General features: G+C 37.4%; 1 protein-coding gene and 1 long non-coding RNA gene across 3 annotated transcripts in view; one reads left to right on the forward strand and one right to left on the reverse strand.

Moving 5' to 3' along the window:
* LOC148312566 (oxysterol-binding protein-related protein 9) overlaps nucleotides 1-27,664 on the reverse strand; it is a 126,498-nt gene that overhangs the window by 8,349 nt on the left and 90,485 nt on the right. For both annotated transcript variants that reach the window (XM_088276247.1, XM_088276239.1), the window contains 7 exons: nucleotides 15,812-15,960; nucleotides 11,029-11,135; nucleotides 8,907-8,992; nucleotides 7,056-7,330; nucleotides 6,505-6,679; nucleotides 5,287-5,509; nucleotides 3,456-3,683 (listed from right to left, as the gene is read on the reverse strand). In XM_088276247.1, the coding sequence (XP_088132373.1) occupies nucleotides 3,456-3,683; nucleotides 5,287-5,509; nucleotides 6,505-6,679; nucleotides 7,056-7,330; nucleotides 8,907-8,992; nucleotides 11,029-11,135; nucleotides 15,812-15,960 (1,243 nt within the window). The remainder of the gene's footprint in view (nucleotides 1-3,455; nucleotides 3,684-5,286; nucleotides 5,510-6,504; nucleotides 6,680-7,055; nucleotides 7,331-8,906; nucleotides 8,993-11,028; nucleotides 11,136-15,811; nucleotides 15,961-27,664) is intronic.
* On the forward strand, nucleotides 903-8,275 carry LOC148312567 (uncharacterized). The gene is made up of 4 exons (XR_015839106.1): nucleotides 903-3,727; nucleotides 5,260-5,540; nucleotides 6,514-6,688; nucleotides 7,991-8,275. It is a non-coding gene; the product is annotated as an uncharacterized LOC148312567 (long non-coding RNA).

Consider the following 27,664-nt stretch of genomic DNA (forward strand, 5'->3'; position numbering starts at 1 on the left):
AACGCAGTAGTTTACACAAAGATAACACTCTTACTTGCACCAAGTCGTGGTTAGGACTTGGTGCAAGATTGTGAGTAAGGGTAGTTCTTTCCATGGTTTGTTAGAATTGTGATAGGTTTGTGTCAGGGAAAAAAAATCGCAACTTGTGAAAGGGATCCGTAACAGAGTATCCATGAACAATGGTTAAGTGGGGAATGCGATAACTGAGCATTTTTTACAAATGTCTTTGCACTGTTCCGTGTCCGTCTGCCGTGCTGGTCGGGGTTGTGGAGGTGTCTGTGTACCGGCCAACGTCGGGTCGGAATGGGATCTAGCTGACTTACTGAACTAACTAACTACTAATCCCTTTCACTGCCAACACCGGGGCACTTCTAGAAAATTAGGTGGTGGTTTTACAAACTTGTATTTATTTAGATTGGCAGTGACAGGGATGTTGAGAGCTTTTAAATGTAAATTCACAGTAAAATTTATCGAAAAATAATTTAATCCTGTAAGTGAACGCTAGCTGGTGAACGTAACTTTAGCTTTGGAGGTGGCGTGACCTTAATATGCTCACGCGAAGTACGCGGTGGCCTCTAAAAAGACCTTACCTCTTTGAAATTCTTTTTCTAGGGATACACTACAAAATTGTGTACGCAGAAAAGATTCAGGATTTGGATAACCTTGGAATGCCGCTATCTTGACAGTTACTCCTGAAATGATTAGATGTACATTGCAAGAAATCGGCTACAAACTAAGACATCTGCAGAGCAATGAACAGTACTCACATCGAAACATACAAAGGTATGATTTTTTAAAAAAAAATCCGCGCATTTCGAAATCAAAACCATTGAATTGCCTCTAATAGTTTTTGTTTTTATAACATTATCTTAAATGTTGGCATTGTTAGTTATAGATATACGATGAGAGAGGCGCTCATCGCCAAGGAGACGGGCGTCGCCTCATACGCAGAGATCTGCCACAAAATGGCCAAACACCCGGTTATGGCAAGCCCCAATGTGCCGCAGGTGAGCACCATGAGGCGCACCAGGGCGGCGGATCTTCTCTTGGAAGCCGGAAGGGGTGCTCTCGAAGGCCTGGAGAAGGCAATCAGGGAGATCGCCAGAGAGGGTGTGACCGTGCGCCGCGCAGTTCCCACCTTGACGGCCGTCATCCGCAATCTAGACTAGGGCGTCAAGAAAGGGGACATGGTAGACGCCCTTAACAAGCAGGTGGCGGCAGACAGGGCGGAGCACGTCAGAGTTCTGAACCTGCGCCTGAACCCAGGTTTGCTGGTGTGAGTTACCTCATAGCCGGCTGGCCATGGAACTCCCCGGGAGCGGGTAAATCTCGGGTCCTGTTGATCCACCGACAGAGCCGGCCTGTGCGGAAATTGCGCCCAACCGGGCTACAAATTTGCAGTTGCCGAAAGAGTCCGTTTTGCTTCCCCTGCGATGGGACAGCAACAAACACAGAAGCAGAAGCTCACACTTCAGAGCTTTTAAAGAGGCACTCGCACTTGCGAGAAGGAGGAACGGGTGGGCACGTACCAAATGACCATCCGACTCCTTCAGATCAACCTGAACGGCTGCAAAGGACAGGACCTGATGCAGCAAGTGGCTCTCGAGCATCGTGCAGACATTGTCATCGTGTCCGAGTTATAAAGAAACCAGAATAAGGGATGGTTCTCGGACCCCCAAGTTCAAGGGCGGCAATTTTTGTGCCTACGATGAGTCTGCACATGCATGGGGCGGCGCCAAATGGCGGAGTGGACGGATGGATGGACCTGGATGGAGGCGGGGGGGTGTAGGATTTACTCCTGCTACTGCTCCCCAAATGCCACGATGCAGGAGTTCGAGGAACAAATGGACCCTTCACGACGACGCCCTCTAGGCCAGGAGCCCGATTGTGGTTGCGGGCGACTTCAACGCGAAGGCGGCAGAGTGGGGGTCCTCGGCGACCAACCGGCGCGGGCGAGTCCTCTGCGCAGCTGCAGCTTCACTCTACAAACGTCGGAAATGCGCCGACATTTCAGAGGGGCGCGTCAACCTCGACGTCACCTTTGACAAAGAGACGACGATTGGCAGAGTGAAAGGGTAGAAAATGACCACCGATACATCGCCTTCAAACTCACAGGCGCCAATAGCAACAGAATCGGATCTTCCCCAGTCGGTTGGAGAGTCAAACAGCTCCGGCTGGACGCCCTATGTGAAGCCATCGCGAATAGCGCCGAACCGCTTCCGGACGATTCCGTAGAAGAGACGGTGGCTAAGGTGACAGAGGTCATAACCAGAGGCTGCGACGCCTACATGCCAAGGCGGGGGGGGCCCTCGTGGGAGGCAGGCCTATTGGTGGAATGACAGTATAGCCGGCCTCTGGAGGGAGTGCCTCGCCGCCAGCAGATCGCAGCGACTCCCTGTTGATGAGGACAGGAGGGCCTTGTACAAAGCGGCCAAGAGCGCCTTAAAGAGAGTTGTCAAGGACAGCAAAGAGCGATGCTGGGCTGATAGACGACGACCCGTGGCGGCTGCCGTACAAGCTTGTGCAGTAGAAAGTGAGGGGCCACGTTTTTGACCTCTTCCTTAGCAAATTGGAGAATGTGAGGGTGGTAGTGGAGAAACTCTTCCCTGACCATGGCTGGAGGGAATGTTCCCCGTGGATCTACTGGCCGCCGAAAGGCAGGCCACGTACGCGGGCATGGAGAAGGCGATCACGCGGGTCGCCACGATGACTCACTGGCAGGAGCGGTGGGACTCGGCGGCGAAGGGAAGGTGGACGCGGAGGCTGATAGGCAACCTCAGTGTGTGGGTAGGGAGGAAGCACGGATTCCTCAGCTATCACCTGACCCAGCTGCTGACGGGACAAGGCAAGGAAGAATAAGCTGCGCGCCACCACTGCGACTCCGGTGAGGACTCGGCGGAGCACACGACTTTTGAGTGCCCCTCCTGGGGCCCGCTCAGGAGGTAGCTGGAAGAGTCTCTCAGTGGAACCCGATTGTCCCCTCCATGCTCCAGAACGCGCCCTCCTGGTCCAGCTGGGAGAAGTTCGCAAAGGCGCCAATGCTCGCGAAAGAGGAGGCCGAACGGGAAAGGCGCCTCCACCCTCGCTGCGCCGATGCGGGCACAAGCGGACCCCCGCAGCCCGGTGACACGAGCGAGGCAGTTTTGGTGGTCCTGTTGCGTAGGTGTGGCTAGGTCGGTGTTAGGTAGGGACGACTGTCACTGACCGGGCCGGGCAGACCGTAGTGCCCAAGTCGAACAAGGCGAGGGAGATATCTCACAGACCGGCAACCCAGCGAAGAATATTCATCACTGAGATCCGCTGGGTTTAAGCCACTGCGAGAGGGGGGAGTTTTTAGCCAGTAAAAATCTGGCACTTCCTGGCAGTACGGGCTGCCAGGTGTCTATGAAGATTTTCTCCCCCATTGCAAAAAAAAAGGTTAGGTTATTTTCTAAGCAAGTGAGATTGGCACGTACCACGGTCTCCCAGGGCGTGGCGGAGGCCTCCCGCAGGCGCACAGCCTCGCGCTGCGCCTGCTCCACGCGACACTTGGCGCGCGTGGCGGCCTCGATGTCCTCGGCGCGCAGGCCGGCCGTGACCTCGCGCCACACGCGCCGCGACTCGTTGGGCGCCTGCGCCTCCACCGGCCGCACCAGCTTGCGCTCCGCTCGCATGGTCGCCGCGTCAAACAGCACCTCGCTCCGCTGCGGACAAACAACCAACATTAACTCGTGGCATTCACTTTGCGGTAAGACATCATTTAATTGTAAATCAAACACTTGTTTTTTACCACTGGAGCATTATATTGTTGTGACTAGTTATGGAAGCTACAGATGCTTCCATCTACGGGTTTGAATATAATAGTTTATATTCAAACCCGTAGATGGAAGCGTCTGTAGCTTCTGAAACTAGTCGTAACAATATAATGCTCCAGTGGTAAAAAACAAGTGTTTTGTTAATAATTTAACAGAAATATCAATGACAAATGTGCGGCTAAACAATGTATGGTAGATGTTCAAATGGTGAAATGAGAAAAGAATACAATGCTGAGATTAGCATTATACAACAGATGAAACTAAAAAAGGTATGTTCAGATGGTTTGGCCATGTGAATCGAAAGAGTAAAGACAGAATGGGGCGTTAGAGATGTAGTGTTACAGGTGCATGTTGGGGATTCATCGGTCGGAACATGTAGGGAATAAGAAGGTATCAAGCAGGGCTGGGGAGTCTAGATGCTTACAAGTAAAGTAACACAACAGCGAGCCAAATGGATATGCCATAATATAAGACACCCAGGCCTGCTTCTTACCATTGCGGAAGGCACAAACTACAGAGGACATGTATAAGGCACCCCCTACAGAATTGGTTTATGTCTTTAAATACTGTAATTCTTGTAATTCTTGCAATCCTATTGGAGTGTATTGCATTTTAATGGATTTTACCTGCTATCCCGACCTACGACAATTTGGGGCGTGGTTTATTTGAAAACACTATTCACTCATTTTAAGGGTCAGTTTTATATTTTAAACATTGCTCTCCAGTTAATATAATTAAATAATAAGTATGATTTTTTTCTATACTTTTCATTTAAGCCTTCATTATTTTTATATTAAAATGCCAAGAAAACGTGATTTGAGCGAAACTGAGTGGTCTCAAATAATTTTATTGAATTCAGAAGGGTTAAATCAATATAATTATTTTAGAGCGTTCAGTTTCATTCAAATCAGGTTTTCTTGGCATTTTAATATAAATAATGAAGGTCTAAATGAAAAGTATAGAAAAAAATCGCACTTATTTACTGATTATAATAACTGGTGAGCAACGTTTCAAATATAAAACTGACCCTTGAAATCCGTGAATAGTGTTTTCAAATAAACAACGTCCCTAACTGTCGTAGGTCGGGATAAGAGCTAGTAAGTAGTAGATAAAATCCATAGGTAAAATGGAATTCTACCAACCATCTGCACTTACAATAAATAATAACATGGTATTTATTGATTTGGCATTAAATTTGTAGAACTCCATTTTAATTTATGTATTAAATATCAAATCAAAGACATATCTTTTGAGTCTACTAAGCTGTATTTTATTGTTAAAAAACACAAAAATCAATATCGTGACAATTGTTTCACCTAGTTATGGCATTGACGTTCGTTTGAAAATGCTATAACTAGACGAAACAATTGTCACAATATTTATTTTATGTGTTTTTACTTAGTGGACTCAAAATTTCTGAGTTTCATTTGACATTTAATACAAATTAGATAATATGGTATTTTAGTATTGGCAACATTGATGCTGGACTCACCCCCGAATCGGTCCACTTGAGGTCGACGCGGGAGTTCCACTCGCCGGCGCCTGTGAGGAAGGGGCGCCGGTCCGCGGGCGTGAACAGCTCGCAGGACACGCGGTGCTTGCGGCCCCCGTAGAAGGGCTTGGTGAGGAACTCGATGGTGGCGCGGTGCTCCGTGGCCGCGCACTCCACCGTCACCGTGCCGCCCAGCTCGATCCACGGCACCGTCAAGATCGACCTGACGAGGAGTCACTAGCTGGTTACGTTAGGTAAGGTTTGTGCAATTCAAGAGTAGTCACTGGCTGGCTATGTTAGGTAAGGTTTGTGCAATATGACTGAGTTACTTGCTAGTTAGAATTTTAAACCCTTGTCTGCACCCGATGGTGCATAGGGCACTGGATCATATAAAGGCAGTAATATCTTGATCGTTTACACATGAAGGAAAGGTGATCAGCCCTCCGCTTCTATAATATATTTTTTCAATATTACCCTGGACTGGTACCTGAAGCGGAGGGCTGATCACCTTTCCTTCATGTGTTACTTCTTCATCTTCTTCAAACCCTTATCCGCACCCCAATGGTGCATAGGGCACTGAATATATAAACGCAGTGTTATCTTGATCACACTGCACACATGACACATACATGAAGGAAAGGTGATCAGCCCTCCGCATCAGGTACCAGCCCAGGGTAGTATTAAATAAATATTACAGCGAAAAAATCACTTTTATTTATTTGACCCCCCCTGGAAATCGAACCCGGGACCTCCAGAACGGTATGGAGATAAATGATCAAGATAACACTTTGTTTATATGATGCAGTGCCCTTTGCACCTTCGGGTACGGATAAAGGTTTGAAGAAGAATGAAGGTTATTTAATTGTTGGGTAATATATCCAAAATTAAAACAGTTTGTTTGGTTGAATTCTACATTTATTTATGATATTTTAATACGTGACGCGTTTCGTCTTCTTAGGACATTATCAATGTCCTAAGAAGACGTAACGCATCACGTATTAAAATATATATAAATAAATGTAGAATTCAACCAAATAAACCGTCTTTAATTTTGGATATATTACCCAACAATTCAATATGGAATTCTACCAACTGTCTGCAGTTACAATAAATGAAGGTTATTTAAACAAAATAACTGGCTAATCAATTAATGAAACAAGTTTAGGCTAGGTCGGGTAGTCGGGTAGTATCTAATAGAGAAGTGAAGTGGTTGTGTACCTTCCGTAGCCGTTGGGGAAGGTGAGAACGTACTCCTCCTGCAGCTCCGGCAGGCTGACGGTCCCCCGCCCGATGTTGTGAACTCCGATGGAGAGCCCCAGGAACTTGCTCTTGGTCCAGACCCACGCGTCAAACGATATCCGCTTGTTCACGTGCTCCGCGTAGAATGCTGATACTGAAATGGGTAAATAAAAAATGGATACTATTATTTTTAACACTCCTTATCATTCATCGTCAACATTGTATAATACCACTTACAAACTCTATTTCATGACTATTGGCTCCAGAGTAACCATTCCCTCGTTGACCTGATGAGGGAATGATCGAAACCAATAGTCACGAAGAAGAGTTTTTAAGTGGTATTATACAACCAACATGAACAATGAATGATAAGGAGAGTGCACAAAGTTAATAATGCTTTTAATTCCCAAAATACTATTTTTTTTCTTACTGTACGAGGTCACAGAAAAGCCTGGAAACAGTATATGGACTCCATATCCTCCACATAGGGAGCGGACATGGTCCAAGTTAAGTAAAGTTAGTCCACTCACTGGGCGGATGGTGCGAGACTTGCTCGGCCACGAAGGTGAGCTGGTCGGCGCCGCACCAGGCGAGAGGCCCGCCGGGCGCGCTGGAGGAGCCGGTAGGGCCGGGGGGCGCGGGGGGCCCGGGCGCGCCGGCCTGCCAGTGGCAGCAGAACACCTCGCCCAGCACGGGGTTGTAGGGCTTCTTGGCCACGGCCGACTTGCGCCCCGCGTGGTACGAGCTCAGGTACCAGCGCACCACCTGCACCATCCGATCCCGCGGCGTCGCCATGTCCGCTATCCTAGAGAGAGAGAGACATAGCACATCAACTTAAATTTTGAGATGGAGACATTGGGAACATAAAAGAGGCGCTGACCTCAAATAAGATGGTCTGACGACATAGCTACTGTGGGGGGTAGAGACTAACAGAAAAACTGCAAGCAACAGACAGAAAAAAATGGAAGAATACAGAAGAGACCTATATGCAGCAGTGTAGGACAGAAGGCTTAAGCAGCAGATGAAGTAGTGCATGACAATATTTTCTTTTTTATTTTACAAAGTTTTACTTAGTAAATACTACAAAACATAAATTAACCTGTCCGGTAGTGAGTGTCTGCGGACGAAACTGTATCATGGGAAAAAATATATTTTTTAAAATTTTGCATCATAGTTGATGCTATAAGCAACAAATTTTCTTGACTGAAAAAAAATTACACTAGTTAACATAATTATGGAAACATCGATCATTCATCAATGTTTTAATATAAATCATGTTTTGCATCGGCCATACATGTACGGCAATACTCTTTTGAGGAAAGTTTGGTATGGCCGTATATGTACGGCCATACTCACTAACAGGTTAAAAATTATTTATACATAGATTTTACCACAAAGTGACTGCCGAATCAATTAATGAAAATATTTTCTGCGTCTGAATTTTAAGTGATTTTTGTCTTTACAGAGCCAGCTCGCTGATCCGAACGCTCCTCCGCTTTTTTCTGATGACAGTTTAAAAAATTTCACCTTCTGATGCCGTGGAAGCTTTCCACATATCCATCAACTGGGCTGAATAATTCGTCCAAAACACTGAGGAATTGATGGTTTTGAGATGAATGCGTGATTTAGCCCTTAACGCCAGTTAGGTTCTTTGGTTCAAAAGAAATTATCAGATTTTTTAAAGCTACATTTTTTAAATTATTCATTACTTAAACAAAAATGTAAAATAAAGAATTTTTATAAACCGAAATTTCTTTTATTCTCTCTCATTTTTGTCAAAACACTCACAGTAATACAAATGACTCCCTAATCTGAATGATTCTCTAATCTGAATAACTCCCTAACCGAATGATACCCTAACCCGAATAATTCCTTAATCCGAATTAACCGATGTATGGTTTAAATTTGGATTATCAAGCTGGCACCGTATAAATAAAATTGTAAATGTTATTTTATTCAAAATCTTAAATCATTTAGTTATTCGTCGAAAATGCTTTGAAACTTTGACAGAAATAAAAGCTGCTAAATGATAAAATATATAAAAATAAAATAAAAGCTTTCTCAAATTAACCGTAGATACTGCCGCGTACTCACACATGAAGCGACATGAGATATATGTATGAGCTCCAAAAATTTGAGTAGTACAACCGTACTGACAACCGTCAATCATGGGTAGAAATGGTGAATGTTATGTGTACAATGTGATCGCTTAACCAGCCGACGGGTCGTAAGCCCTGTGAATACCCAGACTTATTCATCTGTGTTGAGATTTCAAAGTGTGCCTCAACATTAGACAATCGTTGCAATGATTTTCCGTATACAAATTTGTTGAAGAACACTTTATAAATTCAGATATATTTATGGTTAAAAAAAATGCTCACTTTAGGAACTGGTCAGGATGTGCGAAGTAATCCGCATACATTTCAAGCAGTGATCTCCTTTCCAGTATAAATGTTGGTAGAACAACCTGAAATCAAAAATGTCCACAGTCGTTAAAATGCGTGCAAATAATCTTGTAATTCAAATTTGTTATTGTTCATATTAATGGGCAACAGTTACATATATTTTTAATGTTTTATTGATTGTTTTAGAGGAGGGATTACATACGGAAGTTACCGATTTTACTATGTAAAGTACATAGATACATAGTGAAATCAGTTACTTCTAGTAGTTATCTACACTACGAAATTAAAATATTAACTTCCATATGGAATCCTAAGCCTAGCCTAAAGAACTTTGACCGTTTCAATGCTGGGATTTTTTTTAATAATATAATAATAAAACCCTTATCCGCACCCCAATGGTGCGTAGGGCACTGTGTTATATAAACGCAGTGTTATCTTGATCGTTTACACATGAAGGAAAGGTGATCAGCCCTCCGCTTCAGGTACCAGTCCATGGTAATATTGAATAAATATTACAGTGAAAAAAAAGTGTCCGCCTCCGTAGTGTAATGGTCAGCACGCTCGGCTACCATTCTGGAGGTCCCGAGTTCGATTCCCAAGGGGGGTAAAGGGATTTTTTTTATGTATGCTAAAATTGCTGAACACTTTTTTTTAGATAAATGGTCTTTAATATTATATGTGTATATTATATATATATATATATATATATATATATATATATATATATATATATATATATATATATATATATATATATATATATATATATATATTATTTTTATTTTTTATATTCTGTATATATTTTATATAATCAACATTTTTTTCCTCAAATATTGACCCATTTTAGTATTTCCTTCTGGTGAAACAGCATTTTGTAAAAACATATTTTATACATATCGCTCACTCCTTTCAAGAACGTCATAAATCAAAAAACTTGATTTTTCAGGAGAACGTTTTTAAAGTTTAAAAATATAATACAATGTATTCAAAATAAATATCAAGCCACTTACTGAACTTTTTACTGTGTAACAGATCTTTATAGGTAAAACCTGAAGGTTTTTTCTCCATTTGAAAAATATTTAGTATATTTAAAAAATAATTAAACAATACCTTTTCTTCAAAATGCAAAAACAACACTTTCTGCCCTGTAGCGGGAAAATATTAAGTTAAAAATATGCCTCTTTTGCTGGGATTTAGTACATTTTCTGGGCATTCCGAAAACATGCACAACTGAAAATTGACGATTTTTGATTTATGACGTTCTTGAAAGGAGTAAGCGATATTTGAAATTAAAACAATTTGAGAAATTAAAAAAAAAAAAAATTATTCCAAAGAATGTGTCGAAAAAGTCGCGTGAAATTAGCTCGTCCTCGGAGATTTCACTATCGATGAGCATCTCCGATTGGTGAACATTTTAATTTCATTGTCACTATCACTGCTTTGAGTATAACAAACATATTTGTGCAAAGTTTGACAATCGATTCATCACTATTGGACAAATCCGACATTATAATGGCGAATACAATAGTTTAAAAAAACCTTTATCTATTTTTTACTCAAAATTATTTAAATTTGTTTATTTGCAAATATTACTGACAAATCGGAACTTTAGACATGCGCACCCTACCTCCTAGCTCGACCATCAAAATACACTGGCGTCATCATTGGTATATGATGGACCACGTTTTTGGCAAAGTATACCAGAGTCAATTATTGATTGTCAACACTAATGTAATAATAATAATTATTTGGAATTTTTTATTTTATTTTATTTAATTTTAATGGAATATAACCCACAAAGCCTCTATTAGAGGCTTGTCTGCAGGTGGGATAGTAAGGATAGGGAAGGTTAATGTGAAACATCACAAATACCCGGATTAGTTGAAAATAAATCTTTCTTGAATCGATTTTGCACTTGGCGGGAATCGAACCTACGATGCTAGTTTTGCAGTCGAGCATCTACCCAACTACACCGCGGCGCTTGTCAATTTTTATAGCGCCATTTCCATAAAATATTCCCTCAAGGGTGCTTTAAAAGACTTGGATTCTAACCATTAGTAACAAAGAAAAAAAAAGTATAAAATGAATGGGTACAAACCTTGGTAAGATCCATCCCAATCTTGACTTGTGACAGTAAGTGGGTGATGACGGATCCGTGGGTCTCCATGGATCCGATATCACTATCGCTCTCACACTCATAAAGGGCTGAAAACAAGATAATAATGATAAACAACTTTGCAGGCCACATAAAGCCTCATTACGAAGGGTTGTGAAAACTACAGAATAGGGATGTCACTCGCTAGTTTTTAAAAAATAAATAACAACCCTGATCTACACAAAAAAGCTACTCGAGACTTGTCAAATTTTGTAGAAGAATTTTTATGGTTTACTGCATACTTACTTACATAAATAAAATATCATATTTTTCTCAAAATCATGTGATCTATGAATATTCTTATTAATGCCAATTCTTAACCTTTATTTTCCGATTAATTAGTTCACAAAATTTCACATCACATTTATGATACACTAACTGCTTGTTAATTTTACCTAACATACATGGACTACACAACTAGCATACCTAAGGTGGTAACGGGTAAAAAAAATCAAGATAAAAAAAAACACCTAATAAAAAAAAATTATAATGAATACGACAAATTAAAGATTTGCATGGAATTCTTTAGAATGAATTCACAAACTTAGTGTTAAAAACAAATACTATTCTAATAAATATTTTTTATTCATCATATGTATTATTTTGAAATTCTAACCACAATACAGAAGGAAAACATGAAGCTAAAACAGTAACTAAATGAAAAAAATTACAAGGCAGACCAACATTCTTAATGGATTCATAAGATTTTTTAAATAAAGCTGCATACTGAAATTAGATTGATTTGGAAGAACTAAAAAGTAAGCTATGATGTTATTATAACTATGCTCGGATTGTTTTTTTTTAAATGTATATGCTGAATTGGGCTATGATCAACTAAAACTTACGATTTATTGTTGGAAAATGTCTCATTGCTATAGCTATTCATTTCATTAAGTAGCAATCCAAAAATCAGCAGCAGTAATAGAAGGGTTTGGAATTATAATGTTAAGATGTGAAATGGAATAAAGATAACTTTAAAGATTTCAAAGCTTTGTATGAAATTTTGATGGGAGAAAAAAATGATTACACAAGTTTAATATCCATTTTCCATCCACAAATTGGAAGCCTAAAATAAAGTTCAGAAAGTCGCTTTGAATGGGAAATTTAGTTGCCCTTGATAATTATCATAACCTCTGAAACTTTTCTGATTCCCTGACATATCTTTGTTCGGCAATACAACTTAGTACAGAAAGATAGCATTGATGGCAGTTATCAGTGATAAATTACAAATAAAGACATAAATCTTTACAAATATTTCCATTGTTTGCCATGATAATTTTCCCTATCACTTGAACCCCTTCAGGTGTTATGTGAAATCTTATTCGATACAAATTTTATTCCAGCGGGTCCTTTAACAAATGTCAATGAAAATTATTATTATTTATTTAGGTGAAAAACAGACATTGGATTTTTCACCCTACTGACCATATATCAATATTAAACGTGCCTCACCTTGAGGTTTCATCTTTTGTTTTACTTTTCCGGGAGTACATTAATTGATGTCCGAATTCTCTGGGGAGTGGATTCTTTTAATATAATTTTTTTTATTATTTTTTGACATCTCATCAAAGATGAAGAAAAATATGGAAGTCTGGGCATTTACGGGGCTTACGACCGTCATAGGCTGGTAGGACACACTCAAAATGTCATAGGACACACTCAAAATGTTGTAAATAAATTATCTGGTCAAATTATAAGCTTAATAATAAAAATGAAAATGGTATTTTCTGGCGTTTCTCATGTGTGTGATTATAATCCGGGATTCGGATCTCACATACTAATATAAGAGTTTCTGCTTAATAAAAAGCTTCTTTACATCTCACCAATAGATGTCTCTAGTGAAGTTTTAGTGATTCATGAACAAGGTTTCTAAATTGGTTCATATATATAGAACTTCCAAGAATTTGAGTAGTGTGGTTGTCAATAATGGGTAGAATTGGTGAATGTTACACGTGTGTAAAGTGATCACTCAAACCAGCCTATGACGGTCGTAAGCCCCGTAAATGCCCAGACTTCCATATTCTTCTTCATCTTTGATGAGATGTCAAAAAATAATATGAAAATAACTCCTGTAATTGGAGATAATCCAGATTTTGTGAACAAGTATTTGGACACACTCAAAATGTTGTAAATAATTTTTTTTCATTAAATCTGTCTTATGAAGATAGAAATATAGAAATTATGTAAAAATAATAAATACTTATATCGCTCACTACTTTTAAGAACGTCATAAATAAAAAATTGTCGATTTTCAGTTGTGCATCCCAGCAAAAGCGGCATATTTTTAACTTAATATTTACCCGCTACAGGCCAGAACGTGTCATTTTTGCATTTTAAATAAAATGTATTGTTTAATTATTTTTTTAAATACACTAAATATTTTTCAAATAGAGAAAAAACCTTCAGGTTTTACCTAAAAAGATCTGTTGCACAGTAAAAAGTTCAATAAGTGGCTTGATATTTATTTTGAATACATTGTATTATATTTTTAAACTTTAAAAACGTTCTCCTGAAAAATCGAGTTATTTGATTTATGACGTTCTTGAAAGGAGTGAGCGATATATTAAACTCCCTATTCCTAGGTTTTATTTTATGACAAAATTACATAGAAATATCCACAGATGTCATTGCTATACAAGTTACATCATACCAACTGACAGACGGACTTCGACGTTCATTAACGGTGATACTCTTTTGAGGAAAATTTACACCGATTTTTATTTACATCCATACTCCCGGAAAGGCAAACAGTTTGATGAACCAACTCGAGGTAAGATTAATTTTTTTTTTTACAAATATTGAAGTGTAGAGGCGAAACATCTTATGGAATATTATTTTTTGACATTTCATCAAAGATGAAGAAGAATATGGAAATCTGGGCATTTACGGGGCTTACGACCGTCATAGGCTGGTTTGAGTGATCACTTTACACACGTGTAACATTCACCAATTCTACCCATTATTGACAACCACACTACTCAAATTCTTCGAAGTTCTATATATATGAACCAATTTAGAAACTTTGTTCTTGAATCACTAGAACTTCACTAGAGACATCTATTGGTGAGACGTAAAGAAGCTTTTTTATTAAGCAGAAACTCTTATATTAGTATGTGAGATCCGAATCCCGGATTATAATCACACACATGAGAAACGCCAGAAAATACCATTTTCATTTTTATTATTAAGCTTATAATTTGACCAGATTTCCATATTCTTCTTCATCTTTGATGAAATGTCAAAAAATAATATGAAAATAACTCCTGTAATTGGAGATAATCCAGATTTTTGTGAACAAGTATTTGGACACACTCAAAATGTTGTATCTTATGGAATGTTTTCCCAATATCTATATTTGCATATAACTATAGTTATATGTGAATTAAATATTAAGGATTTTAATTTAATTGAATTTAAACTTCATATACAGAAAATAAATAAGTACATTAGCGGGCTTATTGCTAAAAAGCAATATCAAGACTAGTGATATTGATCAAAACGTTTGATACCGTATACAGCTGATTTTCAATGTAATAAACATTTTTCTGTGATTTATTAACTTCATAATTTAAATGTCAGACTATATTTTGTTAATTTGAAATGCTTAGGATAGAGTAGAGCAGGGATGGCAAACGATGGACCCGTGAGAAATTATCTAACCCGCTTGAACTTTTAGATATGATGGTTTGTATTAAAAGCTTTCATTTCATAAAAAAATTAAAAGACACCATCTAGGATAAGTCACGCCTCGAAATCTACAAAAAAATCTGATAAATCTAAGCCACAAAGTAAAAAGAGAAAAAACATAGTGCCCGGCGTCAACGGTACTTTTTACTATATCTTCTCATGGCAGCGTTTGGTAAAGAGATCAAAACATCTAACCAACTTCACAGAACATAAGTTGGACTTTTATCATAGATATAATGCAAATAACATACATAACCTTTATGTATTATTGTTTTGATTGTTCAACCTAGGGATAATGGGAACAATTGATAATAACTAGGGATAGGTAATTGAAAAGATGAAGAAGAATTCTTTAAGGTGGTATGGACATGTGATGCGAATGGATAATGAGAAAATGACTAAGAAAGTACATGTGGCGAATGCGAGCGGGAGAACAGAATGAGGACGGCCGATAAAGACTTCAAATCGATCAGAATCTAAAATCTGGTGTTGTCAAAATTCTGCGTAATCAGAGGGCATGTATGACTAGATGTATGGATGTGAAGAAGGTGAGGAGTGTATGTCAGGACAGAAGGGCGTTCTATCCTTTCTGGCTACCCCTGTGGCAAAACGGCATGATGGTAGTAGTAGTAGTAGTACAGCTGTCCAAACTCAAAACACAGTAAGGGACATTTTTTTTGTAGTACGTTTTTTTGCATTTTTGGACTAAGTAGATTCTACTTAGTCCAAAAATGCAAAAAAACCTACTGTAAAAAAATGTCCCTTACTGTGTTTTAAGTTTGGACAGCTGAGTAGTAACTTAACTTATGTGATCCGTGAAATATGTATATTTTTTAAAATTACCTACTTGGGAAAAATGTTTGCCATCCCTGGTATAGGGTAAAGTTTTTTTTAGAATGGTACAATATAGGTGTAGAAGAGCTGAAGGGGGTTTCTCTAAATAGATCGGAGTGGCGAAAGAGGAGTCATTTGTTGCCGCAGACCGATCCACAGTATTGAGGCAAAAGAAGAGGTGTAGAAAGAAGAGGAGGCGACTGACCGTCATAGTCGATGGAGCCATCCTTGTTCCTGGGCAGGGTGGTGAGGGGCGAGCTGGGCGCCGCGGGCGGGGCGGGGGCGCTCTCCCCGGGGGCGGGGGGCTGCTGCTCCTCCCGGCCCACTGCCGTGCCCGAGTTCTGCCTGCTGCCGCTGCAACAATCAAATAAACAAAATAAAGAATCTGATGTGTGGAAGCGAAACATGCAGTTGGCTAAAGAAGGATTAAAGCTGACTGAATGCAGTCGAAATGCGATCCCTCAGACAAATGTGCGACAAAACGATGTACGATAGATGTTCGAATGGGGAAATAAGGAAACAATGCAAGGCTGAGATAATCGTTTTCGCTAAAATTAACTAGAAACACGTTGCGAGACCGCGCAAGAAACACTGATATCCGGAGCATGTGTAAGATGAAATATATCGCAAGGTGGGGACGACAACAAAGGCGATACTGGAATGATCATGTAAACAGAATGTCAGAAGACAGACTTCTACGTATCGCCCTTCAAGGAAACCCTGAAGGACGTAGCCCCCCAGGCAGACCTGCAAAAAGGTGGAGAGATAGCTGGCAGTCAACATTCACAAGAGCAGCAGGCGGAGGCACAGACAGATCCTGAGGATCTATAAAAAGATGAAGAAGAAGAATACTAAAATTAAGAAAGGTGTGTTGAGATAGATGGTTTGGGAATGTGAATCAAATGAGCGAAGAGAGAATAGTAAAACAAATGTGATCGGTAAAAGAAGCAGAGGAAAACCCAGGGAAATTCTCATACAAAAGACTCAACTCACTAATTAACCATCACGCCACCATCCGCAGGGGTGGGCAGAGAGAATACAACACCACACCGATCTGTCTTTGAAATCAATCTTCGCCTCTTTCACATTCATGCATCTCCTTATGCATATACGCCGATCACTCCGACTCCTGACCTGACCGTTTTCAAGTATTTGAAATGATTAATAATGCCAAGTTTTACTCGGTCTTCCTCTGCTTCTATTACCAACCACATTCGCCTCATAAATTTGTTTTACGGTTTTTTCTTCACTCCTTCGTTCCACATGCCCAAACCATCTCATAACACCTTTCTTAATTTCATCCATAATGCTTATCTCAGCCTTGCGTTCTTTTCTTATATCATCATTTAAACATCTATCATATGACATTTTGCCGCACAAATCTTTAAGCATAAGAATAATTATGTTACGAAATGACAAACTTTTTATTTATTTTTTATCTTAACCCTTATCCGCACCTACTGGTGCATAGGGCACTGCATTGTAGCGACACAGTGGTATCTTGATCGTTAATTGCATGAAGACAAACTAATTTTATTTTAATCTTAACCCTTATCCGCACCCAGTGGTGCATAGGGTGCTGCATCGTAGCGACGCAGTGTTATCTTGATCGTCAATTGCATGAAGGCAAGGTGATCAGAGATGCGCTTGTTGTGCCAGTCCAGGGTGATATTAAAAAAATATGAGAACGAAATTCACCCATATTTATTTTAACCCCCCTGGGAATCGAACCCAGGACCTCCTTCGTGGTAACCAAACGCGCTGACCACTACACTACAGAGGTGGTAATGATTTATAGTGATTAAAAAGGCCTTCATAAATATGAATTTACTATTTATAAATAGAATCTCATTATTTAGATACATTTTTGCTATTTGGCGCCTTGTAATTTCGTGAGTGTTTTTAATTTAGTTAGAGGTGGTCAATTTATCAGGCCGCCTCCCATTGACATATTTTTTCATTATCCCGTGTGCCTTTGCCACAATATGTAATGTGTTATGCTTGATTCGGAATATGTACTGTGTAATTAGGACCCATAACGTAACCTTAATAGCCTGGCCAATATACACTTTACATAATTTGAAGAAAAAAAAACAAATAAATATTAGAAAATGTGAAAATTACATCAATGTTCATTACAAGTGAAATTCACAGCAGAATAAGAAACATCGGAAAAGCAAAAATATTAATACATTATTGTCGGGCGGTTTTTTCATTAACCTCGACCATAATTAGTATACTAATTCTCCTTCTAACCCTTATCCGCACCCTATGGTGCATAGGGCACTGCGTCATATTGAAGCAGTTTTATTTTGATCGTTACTTACAAAAAAGCAAGGTGAAGACTCCTACGCTTTAGGGACCAGTCCAGGGTAATATTAAATAAATATTAGTGTGTAAAATCGCTAATATTTATTTTACCCCCCTGGGAATTGAACCCAGCCTCCAGTACGGTAGCTAAACACGCTAACCATTACACCACGGAGGCTAGAAAAAATACTAATTGCAAGGAACCGGAAACCCAATTCCAATTCCGTGCAATGTTTTTTGGCGTCACTCGCGCTCTACCAAAAGTAAGCAAATAAAACGTCTTCAGCTCTTTACCAACAATATGTAAAAGACACTTTTTAGCGTTTTCCGCAAACAATGTGTTAAGAATTTTATCACAAAAGATATTTCGAGACTTGACAACAATAAGAAATAATAATTAACAAAAAAATATTTTAAAAATTCATAATTTTGGGTGTGACCAAATTTTTGTCCACAGATGTGAATTACTCCACTAAGGAGTTATTTTTACATTTTTTCACATTTCAACATATAAATATGGAAGAAATTGGAAGTCTGGGTTATACAAATATGGAAGTAAGAGCTTATGACATATCGCTCACTCCTTTCAACAACGTCATAAGTATATCAAAAAACTTTTTTTCAGGAGATCATTTTTAAAGTTTAAAAATATAATAAAATGTATTAAAAAATAAATATCAAGCCACTCATTGAACTTTTTACTGTGCGACAGATCTTTTTAGGTAAAACCTGAATGTTTTTTCTCCATTTAAAAAACATTGATTTTATTTAAAAAAATAATTAGACAGTACATTTTCTTCAAAATGCAAAAACAACGCTTTCTGCCCTGTAGCGGGTAAATATTAAGTTAAAAATATTTAGCTTTTGCTGGGATAAAGTACATTTTCTGGGCATTCCAAAAATATGCACAACTGAAAATGGACAATTTTTGATTTATGATGTTGTTGAATGGAGTGAGCGATAGGCTGGTTTGAGTGTTCACTTTATACACATGTAATATTTACCACGATCATGATTGACAACCACGCTACTATTTTTTGGAATCATACATATACATTAAGTTTATAATTCATATGACGCTTTACGTGTGAGTTTGTGGCAAAATCTATGTTTGATTTGAGTAAACTTTTTATTTAAGTCCTTTATTTTATAGAGGATCTTGCATACATTTAAAATCAAAGGGTCTCTGCTAAATAAAAAGTAATGCTTACTCAAGTCCACTATAGATGTTGGCGCGAACTCACACGTGAAGCAACGTGTAAATTATATCATATATAAATGAATTCCAAAAAAAGAGAACTGTGTTGTAAATCATGGGTAGAATGGTGAATGTTACACACATGTAAAGTGATCACTTAAACAAGACTGTGACAGGTCGTAAGCCCTGTAAATATCCAGACTTACATATCCTTCTTTATCTAAGTTAAAAATATTATTAAAAATACTATAACATAATTTTGACAATATTATATCATTCATAAGTGTAAACAATCAACAATGAGTATAAGCCCCTCTCCAATCACAAGAGCTTAGTCTCTTTTTTGAGAGGAACAGAGTAACTAGTAATAATATATGTATAGCAAATGAATTAAATTTTCATCTTTTTTGTAACTATATTAAATAAATAAATAAAAAACAGGGAGTTCAGTGAATTATATCTGGGTATACTGGCAATAAACATTCACTCAAAATTCTCTGCTTGAATAATTCCCATTATTTAAGGCTTTCATTTAGCCTGAATAAAATACCCACTTTTAAACTTAAAGTTGAATTGACTTTTAAAACCACATATCGCTCACTCCTTTCAAGAACGTCATAAATCGAAAAACTTTATTTTTCAGGAGAATGTTTTTAAAGTTTAAAAATATAATACAATGTATTAAAAATAAATATCAAGCCACTTATTGAACTTTTTACTGTGCAACAGATCTTTTTAGGTAGAACCTGAAGGCTTTTTCTCCATTTGAAAAATATTTAGTATATTTAAAAAAAACATTTAAACAATAGCTTTTCTTCAAAATGTAAAAACAACACTTTCAGCCCTGTAGCGGGTAAATAAATAAGTTTTAAATATGCCTCTTTTGCTGGGATATAGTACATTTTCTGGGCATTCCGAAAACATGCACAACTGAAAAATGCCGATTTTCGATTTATGACGTTCTTGAAAGGAGTGAGCGATATATATGACACTTCAAACTACTTGGTGTATTTTGCCAGTTTGTAGAAGGTTGGAAACTTTATACATACTATACATCATTAAGTAGAAATTCCATATTTTCGAGTTAACGTTTTTCGCCAGTCCACCCGCGGTATTACAATTCAATACTTCTTTTTCTATTACATTTGTACATTTAGTGTTCTTACCTGTTACTGTCCCTCCTCCTCGACCATCTCGCTGAGAAGAGTCTGATCATTATAGTCTTCGCTTCACACTTTCTTTAGAGTTTAAACTACTTTTACAATGCATTTCACTTAAAAACGAACGAAACCAAATGAAACATGACAAACTACATACAAGTATGATGCACTACATATATTTCTACCTAAAAACTAATTGACTAACAAACTAACCATCACGCTGCTTCCCCGATTCCCAGTTTAATAGATTAATAATCATATAAAGATGTATTCACTTGAATTAAATATGTAGAAATATGTATTGAGAATAACATGTTCTTGAAATGAAATTTCAAGGATGCGTCACATTTTTTAATATTTTTTTTTATTAACATAAATTGTATACATTTATTTAAATCACAATTTAAAAAAAAATATTTTGCAGAGACCCACCAAGCCACATTGTGCGTCTTGTCGGTGGAGTTCTTTTTGAATACATTTTTCGTTGTTTTTATTAATTTTAACCTTTTTTAATATACACACAAAAAAAGACAAATATACACATCTATTAGGCACATTTCGTTACACGAGAGAGAAGAAAGATATGAAGTGGATAAAAGGAGAAAGGGGCACCTACTCTAGGCAGCTAGAAACTGCTGAAATGCGAATGCTTAGATGGCCAGCTGGAGTGTTCCTTAGAGACAAAATAAAGAATTCACGCATTCGTGGAAGCAAGGCATCAATAGTAGAGGAAAGGGAATTGAGATGGTATGGGTACATAGGACGCAAAGCACCAGATCACATTGTGAACCAGGCAATCGCCATGGATCTTCCTCGAAAGGCATCTAGAGGAAGACCAGAGAATTCATGGATGCTGCAGAAAGGTAACATGATTCGAAGGCATGGTCTAGGTGACGTTGTCAATGATAGAAGGACCTACAACCTGAGGACGAGGAGAGCTGACTCCAACAGTCTACAAAGACAATAAGACGGAGCCAGGGAGAAGAAGAAGAAGAAGGAGAAAGAGAGCTATGTATTCCAACGCCACAGGAGTAGAGCGATGTATACACAATGATACAAAACGATAGAATCTCGTATAACTATTTTTTAATGAAACAGAGAAATATTTGTGTTTTTATTATTTATATATGTGAAATATATGTGTTTGTCCGCCTCCGTAGTGTAATGGTCAGCACGTTCGACTACCGTTCTGGAGGACCAGGGTTCGATTCCCAGGGGGGGTAAGAATAAATATGAGTGATTTTTTCACTGTAATATTTATTCAATATTACCCTGGACTGGTACTTGAAGCGGAGGCCTGATCACCTTTCCTTCATGTGTAAACGATCAAGATAACACTGCGTTTATATGACGCAGTGCCCTATGCACCATTGGGGTGCGGATAAGGGTTTTATTATTATTTTTTTTATTATTTACAAAGATACTTCAATTTCATACTATTTCTGTGAGCCTGAGAGACTCATTATTAGAAACAGGTATCAAGTTGTGGTAGAGCGGGTTCGAACCGAGAAAATCTGACTCGAGAGTCCGCGACACTAACCATGGGACCACAACCCGACTTTGGCGGCGATTTAATAATTATCGATTATTAAATAGCCGCCAAAGAAGTTTCACTTAAAAAAATATAAATACCATTATTACTCCACCGACAAGACACACAAGGTGGCTTGGTGGATCTTTGCAAAAAAAAAGGTTCAAAATTTGTAAAAATTGTGATTGTAATAAATGTATACAGAATTTTATTTATTTATTTGTTTGTAGTAGAGTCAAGTCAAACGGTGTGTTTGATTAGTAAATCATGTTTTAGGGTGGCAACAATTCAATCAGTAAAATAAACACGGATGGTTCAACAAGTCGATCATCAAAGGGTCCGGCGGTTAGCCACCTTAATGGCCCCAGATCTATCAGACGGGCGTTTATTGAGGAAACCGTAAAACCGTGTGCGATGTATGACCACCGGCCGCCATATATATTACATGACTTGCATATCGCTCACAAGAACGTCATAAATAAAAAAACTTGATTTTTCAGGAGAACGTTTTTAAAGTTTAAAAATATAATACAATGTTTTCAAAATAAATATCAAGCCACTTATTGAACTTTTTACTGTGCAACAGATCTTTTTAGGTAAAACCTGAAGGTTTTTCTCCATTTGAAAAATATTAAGTATATTTAAAAAAAATAATTAAATAATACCTTTTCTTCAAAATGCAAAAACAACACTTTCTGCCCTGTAGCGGGTAAATATTAAGATTAAAAAATGCCTCTTTTGCTGGGATAAAGTACGTTTTCTGGGCATTCCAAAAACATGCACAACTGAAAATTGACGATTTTTAATTTATGACGTTCTTGAAAGGAGTGAGCGATATGTGGCAAGCGGAATGGGTTAACTGCCCGTAAAACCAAGAACGACTATTTCCTGCGAATTTTATCACCATTCTGTGTGTATCAGCGACGTAAAAATAACATTCATGCGCGATCCGGGAAAACGAGCTTTTAAACCTAGATAACTAAACATTCGTCCACGCGACGACGCCATTCTACGAAAAAGTCAAGTGAACTTACGTCCCTGCACCCCGCACCCGCCAGGCTTTGTTTACGGAATAGTGATTTATTGTTAAATGTCTCTTACATTCATCCCTAATAAAACAAAATTTAACTGTCATGTAACCAGTTACTATTTTTAATTAATACTTTTATAATTTTCACGTTTTTAATTGCGTAGTCCGCCTGACGAATGTTTGGCTACTATGTATCTACAAATATAGTTTAGTTATCTAGGGTTAAAGCCTATAAGGCAACAGTTCGAAAAAAAAAACAAATTATATAAAGGTGGGACATTTCTCAAGAAGGTGATAACAGTAATATGAAAACGCGTGTAAAACTAGCCCTAGAAAAATAGCGACACACCTCGCTCAGTCCGGAAAATTGGTTAAATTCCGGATAGTTTTTGACACCGTCCCTAATGAGGATTCAAAAAACCTAAAAGACGATAATGTTTTTACGAATTCAAACCCTTTTTTTTAAAGCCCTAAATACAATAAATCGCAACTTAATTTTCTTAAACCCCAGGTAACATTAGACGTAATATAATTGTTTGCTTAAAACATCGTCTTTACGTTGAAAAAACAACTACTTCTTCGAAATAAAAATATGGTTTTGAAAAGGAAAGAGTCAAAAAAATATTTTTTAATGTATATTTTAAAAAAAACTTAAATAACTTGCGAGTAAGGTCTTAAATACTTTTAACAATGTCAAATTAAAAAAAAGAAGATTTGAACAAATCGCTCACTCCTTTCAACAACGTCATATATCAAAAATCGTAAATTTTCAGTTGTACATGTTTTTGGAATGCCCAGAAAATGTACTATATCATAGCAGAAGCGGCATATTTTTAACTTAATATTTACCCGCTACAGGGCAGAAAGTGTTGTTTTACATTTTGATGAAAGGGCATTGATTAATTATTTTTTAAATACACTATTTTTCAAATGGAGAAAAAACATTCAGGTTTTACCTAAAAAGATCTGTTGCAAAGTAAAAAGTTCAAAAAGTGGCTTGGTAATTATTTTTAATATATTTTATTATATTTTTAAACTTTAAAAACGATCTCCTGAAAAATCAAGTTTTTTGATTTATGAAGTTGTTGAAAGGAGTGAGCGGAATGTAACAAAATGTATGTATGTATTCAATTTGATAAGGTTAATTCTTTTAAAAAAAGGTGACTATAAATCTGTTGAGATTGCAATGTAGTTATGCGTAATGTTTACTAATGAATAAATGATAATAAATTGAGAATATTATCTTATTGGTTCGACCCACAAACTACCCTTACGTAGGGGGATGGACCACCCTCCCACCCCGTGATTACCTCGCATCCCCACCGATCGATGCTGCGCCGTGCATTTTCTGACCAAACACGCAAAAGTAGAGATATTTTTCTCTTCTCTCATAGCGTCCAGCAAACATCTAATAGAGCCCAATATTCGTCGGGAGTGTCGTAGATGACGGGCTGTGGTCCCGTGGTTAGTGTAGCGGACTCTTTAGTCAGAGTTTCTGGGTTCGAACCCATTCTACCGCAATCTGATTGTGTGAGATTGGTATCCTATTTTTAATAATGAGCCGCTTAGGCTCACAGAAATAGCATGAATTTGAAGTATTTTAATAGGTGATAAAAACATAAATATTTTATTTATTGTTTCGGCATTCACATTTTGGTAAGACATGATGAAATTAAAAGCAAAACACTTGTTTTTTACCACTTGAGTTTATTTTATAACGACTAGTTTCGGAAGCTTAGCTTCCATCTTCTATAAACTAAACTCAAGTGGTAAAAAAACAAGTGTTTTTCTATTAATTTTTTTTTTTAATAAAAAAAAAATACTTTACACGCGAGTCATATTCAACATTCTACCCATTGTATGAATGTGGAAGAGGCGAAGAGTTCTTGCAAAGACAGATTGGTGCGGCGTTCTATTCTTTCTACCCACCCCTGCGGGGAAGCGGGGTGAATATAAAAAAGGTAATTAAAAACAAAATTGTGTTTTATTCTCTCTGCCTACCTACCCCTGTGGAGAGGCGCCGTGATGGTTAGCTACTCACATTTTTTTACGTGTTATATTATTTTTTATACCACGATCATAGACAAATGGCCTTATTTAAAAAAAATTATAGCGGCTAAGTATATTATAAAATAAATATGTACCGTAAAACGGGGCTACTTGAACTTTGATGTGTTACTTGAGCCCAGTACGAAAAAAAAATGTATTTGGTTCACAATAATGAACGTATCGACATGATTCATTGTTTTCCCTGACAGGTGACACTTATTGTCACGATACGTTCATTATTGTAGACCAAATACAGATTTAAAAAAAAATTGTACTGGGCTCAAGTAACACATCAAAGTTCAAGTAGCCTCGTTCTACGGTACATAAAATTATTTGAACCAACTTGAATAAAAAAATAACGAAAACAGTTAAAAATAATAAAGCGTGGGTTTTATTTGCATAGTCTAAAAATGAAGCTCTTAATTATTAATCACAAAAAACAAACAAATTGAAAAATGACGCAAATTCCCAAAGGGAAAATGTCAAAATACGAGAGCATTATGATAATTTCATTTGTTATTGCGAGCGTCTCCCGAAGGAGGGCAGATGCGGGGGGTGGTATACGGCGATACACCCTCCCCCCCCCCTCCACGAGGGTGAAGGAAAGGGAGGAGGAAAGGAGGAAACGAGTTTATGAATATTTTAATTGTAATCTCTAGTCACCTCGGAGAGGCGACACGAAACACACGTAGCAGAGAAGAAGAAGAAAATACGTCAAATGTCAAGGATGCGAACATACCGAGCTTTAATGCTAGAGGTGACATTGCGAGGAAGAGAAAAGTGATGAAAGAATGCAAGAGAAAAGTAATTCAATACAAGAATAAGGGAACCTTAAGTAATTTGTTGTTTTTTCGACATCTCAAAATAGATGAAGAAGTTATTAAAGAAAACACTTTAATAACTTCTTCATCTATTTCTACTATTGGAGTTTAATTTATGACGACTAGTTTCGGAAGTTAAGCTTCCATCTTCAGATCTAAATGTAAACTAAAACATTATATTTTTTTGAATTACCTAACGTCCAAGTGACTCTGAAATCTAGCTACGGCTTATGCAACACCGTTTATCATGACCCTACTCAGGTTACAACTTTATAAGTTTCATAGCCTATGCCTACTCGTGAGTGGATTTACTCTTTATGTTTAATGCTACTATAATTTCATGTAATTCATGAGTGTAAATTCTAGGCAAAAACACTATATTAAACATAGTAAAAAATCAACTGTTCTATAAATAAGGAGGGGGTAAGTTAGGTGGGGGGGGGGTTAGTCAAGGGGCGGAGTTTGAAAATAAAGGAAAAATGGAAAGCAAAGGTGAAGAATTTAGAAACAATATATTATTTATTGAATTATTATTAGAATTTAAGTTTTTTTATTTATTTATTATGTTTTAGTTTACATTTAGACCTGAAGATGGAAGCTAAACTTCCGAAACTAGTCATTAGTCATAACATAAACTCAAGTGGTAAAAAAACAAGTGTTTTCTTTAATAATTTCAACATGTCTTACCACAAAGTAAATGCCGAAACAATAAATCAAATGGAAGAAGAATATGGAGGTCTGGGCATTTACGGGGCCTAAGACCGTCATAAGATCCTAAGCCCTGTAAATGTCCAGACTACCATATTCTTCTTCATCTATGTTGAGATGACAAAAAACTTCTTTAAATAATTGGTTTAATAAATATAAGTGATTTTTTCACTCTAATATTTATTCAATATTACCATGGACTGGTACCTGAAGTGGAGGGCTGATCACCTTTCCTTCATGTGTAATCGATCGAGATAACACTGCGTCTATATGAAGCAGTGCCCTATGCACCATTGGGGTGCGGTAAGGGTTTTAATAAATAATTGAAGGTTTTGTGAACAAGTACACAAAGTTCTTTGTCTAATATGTTAATCATTGTTTAATATACATACTTAAAAGAGATTATTATTTTATACAACAATTATTACATGTATTATATTTATAATGTACAAATTGGCTAAAAATAAATAATAAATAAAAACAATAAAAATAAATGTTTTTTTGGACACATTCAAAATGTTTTAAATTAATTTGTTAATTTAAGTAAATACCAATATTTAAAATTAAAATAAAAAGTATTGTGACACGTTTTTTGATGTATAGCACATTATCTTCAAACACCGTATGTGAAGCTTCTTATATAATATATCTATAGTTCTTTTATAATATATAATTTTATAGTTGTGTTCTCGGGAATGTAAAGGTCAGCACGCTCGGCTACCGTTCTGCAGGTCCCGGGTTCGATTCCCAAGGGGGTGATCAAATAAATATACTCGTAAGTGATTTATTCAATATCACCCTGGACTCGTACCTGAAGCGGAGGGCTGATCACCTTTCCTTCATATGTTAACGATTAAGAAACACTGCGTTTATATGATGCAGTACCCTATGCACGGATAAGGGTTTGAAGAAGTCCTCGGGACATTGAAGGTTAAAGAGGGGGTAGGAACTGTTTCTTATTTATAAACTTATACATACACATACGTAAAATTGGGGAAAATTTTAATTTAACTACATATACTACGACATTCTTAAATACAATTCATATATTTAGGTAAAAAAAAACAATATCGTACATTTCATCAAATTATCAGACGGTTCAAAATTACTAAGAATTCTGTAAATTGAATGTCGTACATCCTATTCTAAAAAGTCATTTAAATGTCGGGAAGATTTAATCAACATTTGATTAAATGTCTCGAGAGACGTCTCAAAGCCTCGAAAAACGGTATTGCGAGAAATTTTATCAAA

Source organism: Brachycentrus maculatus, unplaced genomic scaffold (assembly GCF_059751285.1).
Source record: "Brachycentrus maculatus isolate JH-2025_06_01 unplaced genomic scaffold, ASM5975128v1 h1tg000038l, whole genome shotgun sequence".
Classification (NCBI taxonomy): domain Eukaryota; kingdom Metazoa; phylum Arthropoda; class Insecta; order Trichoptera; family Brachycentridae; genus Brachycentrus; species Brachycentrus maculatus.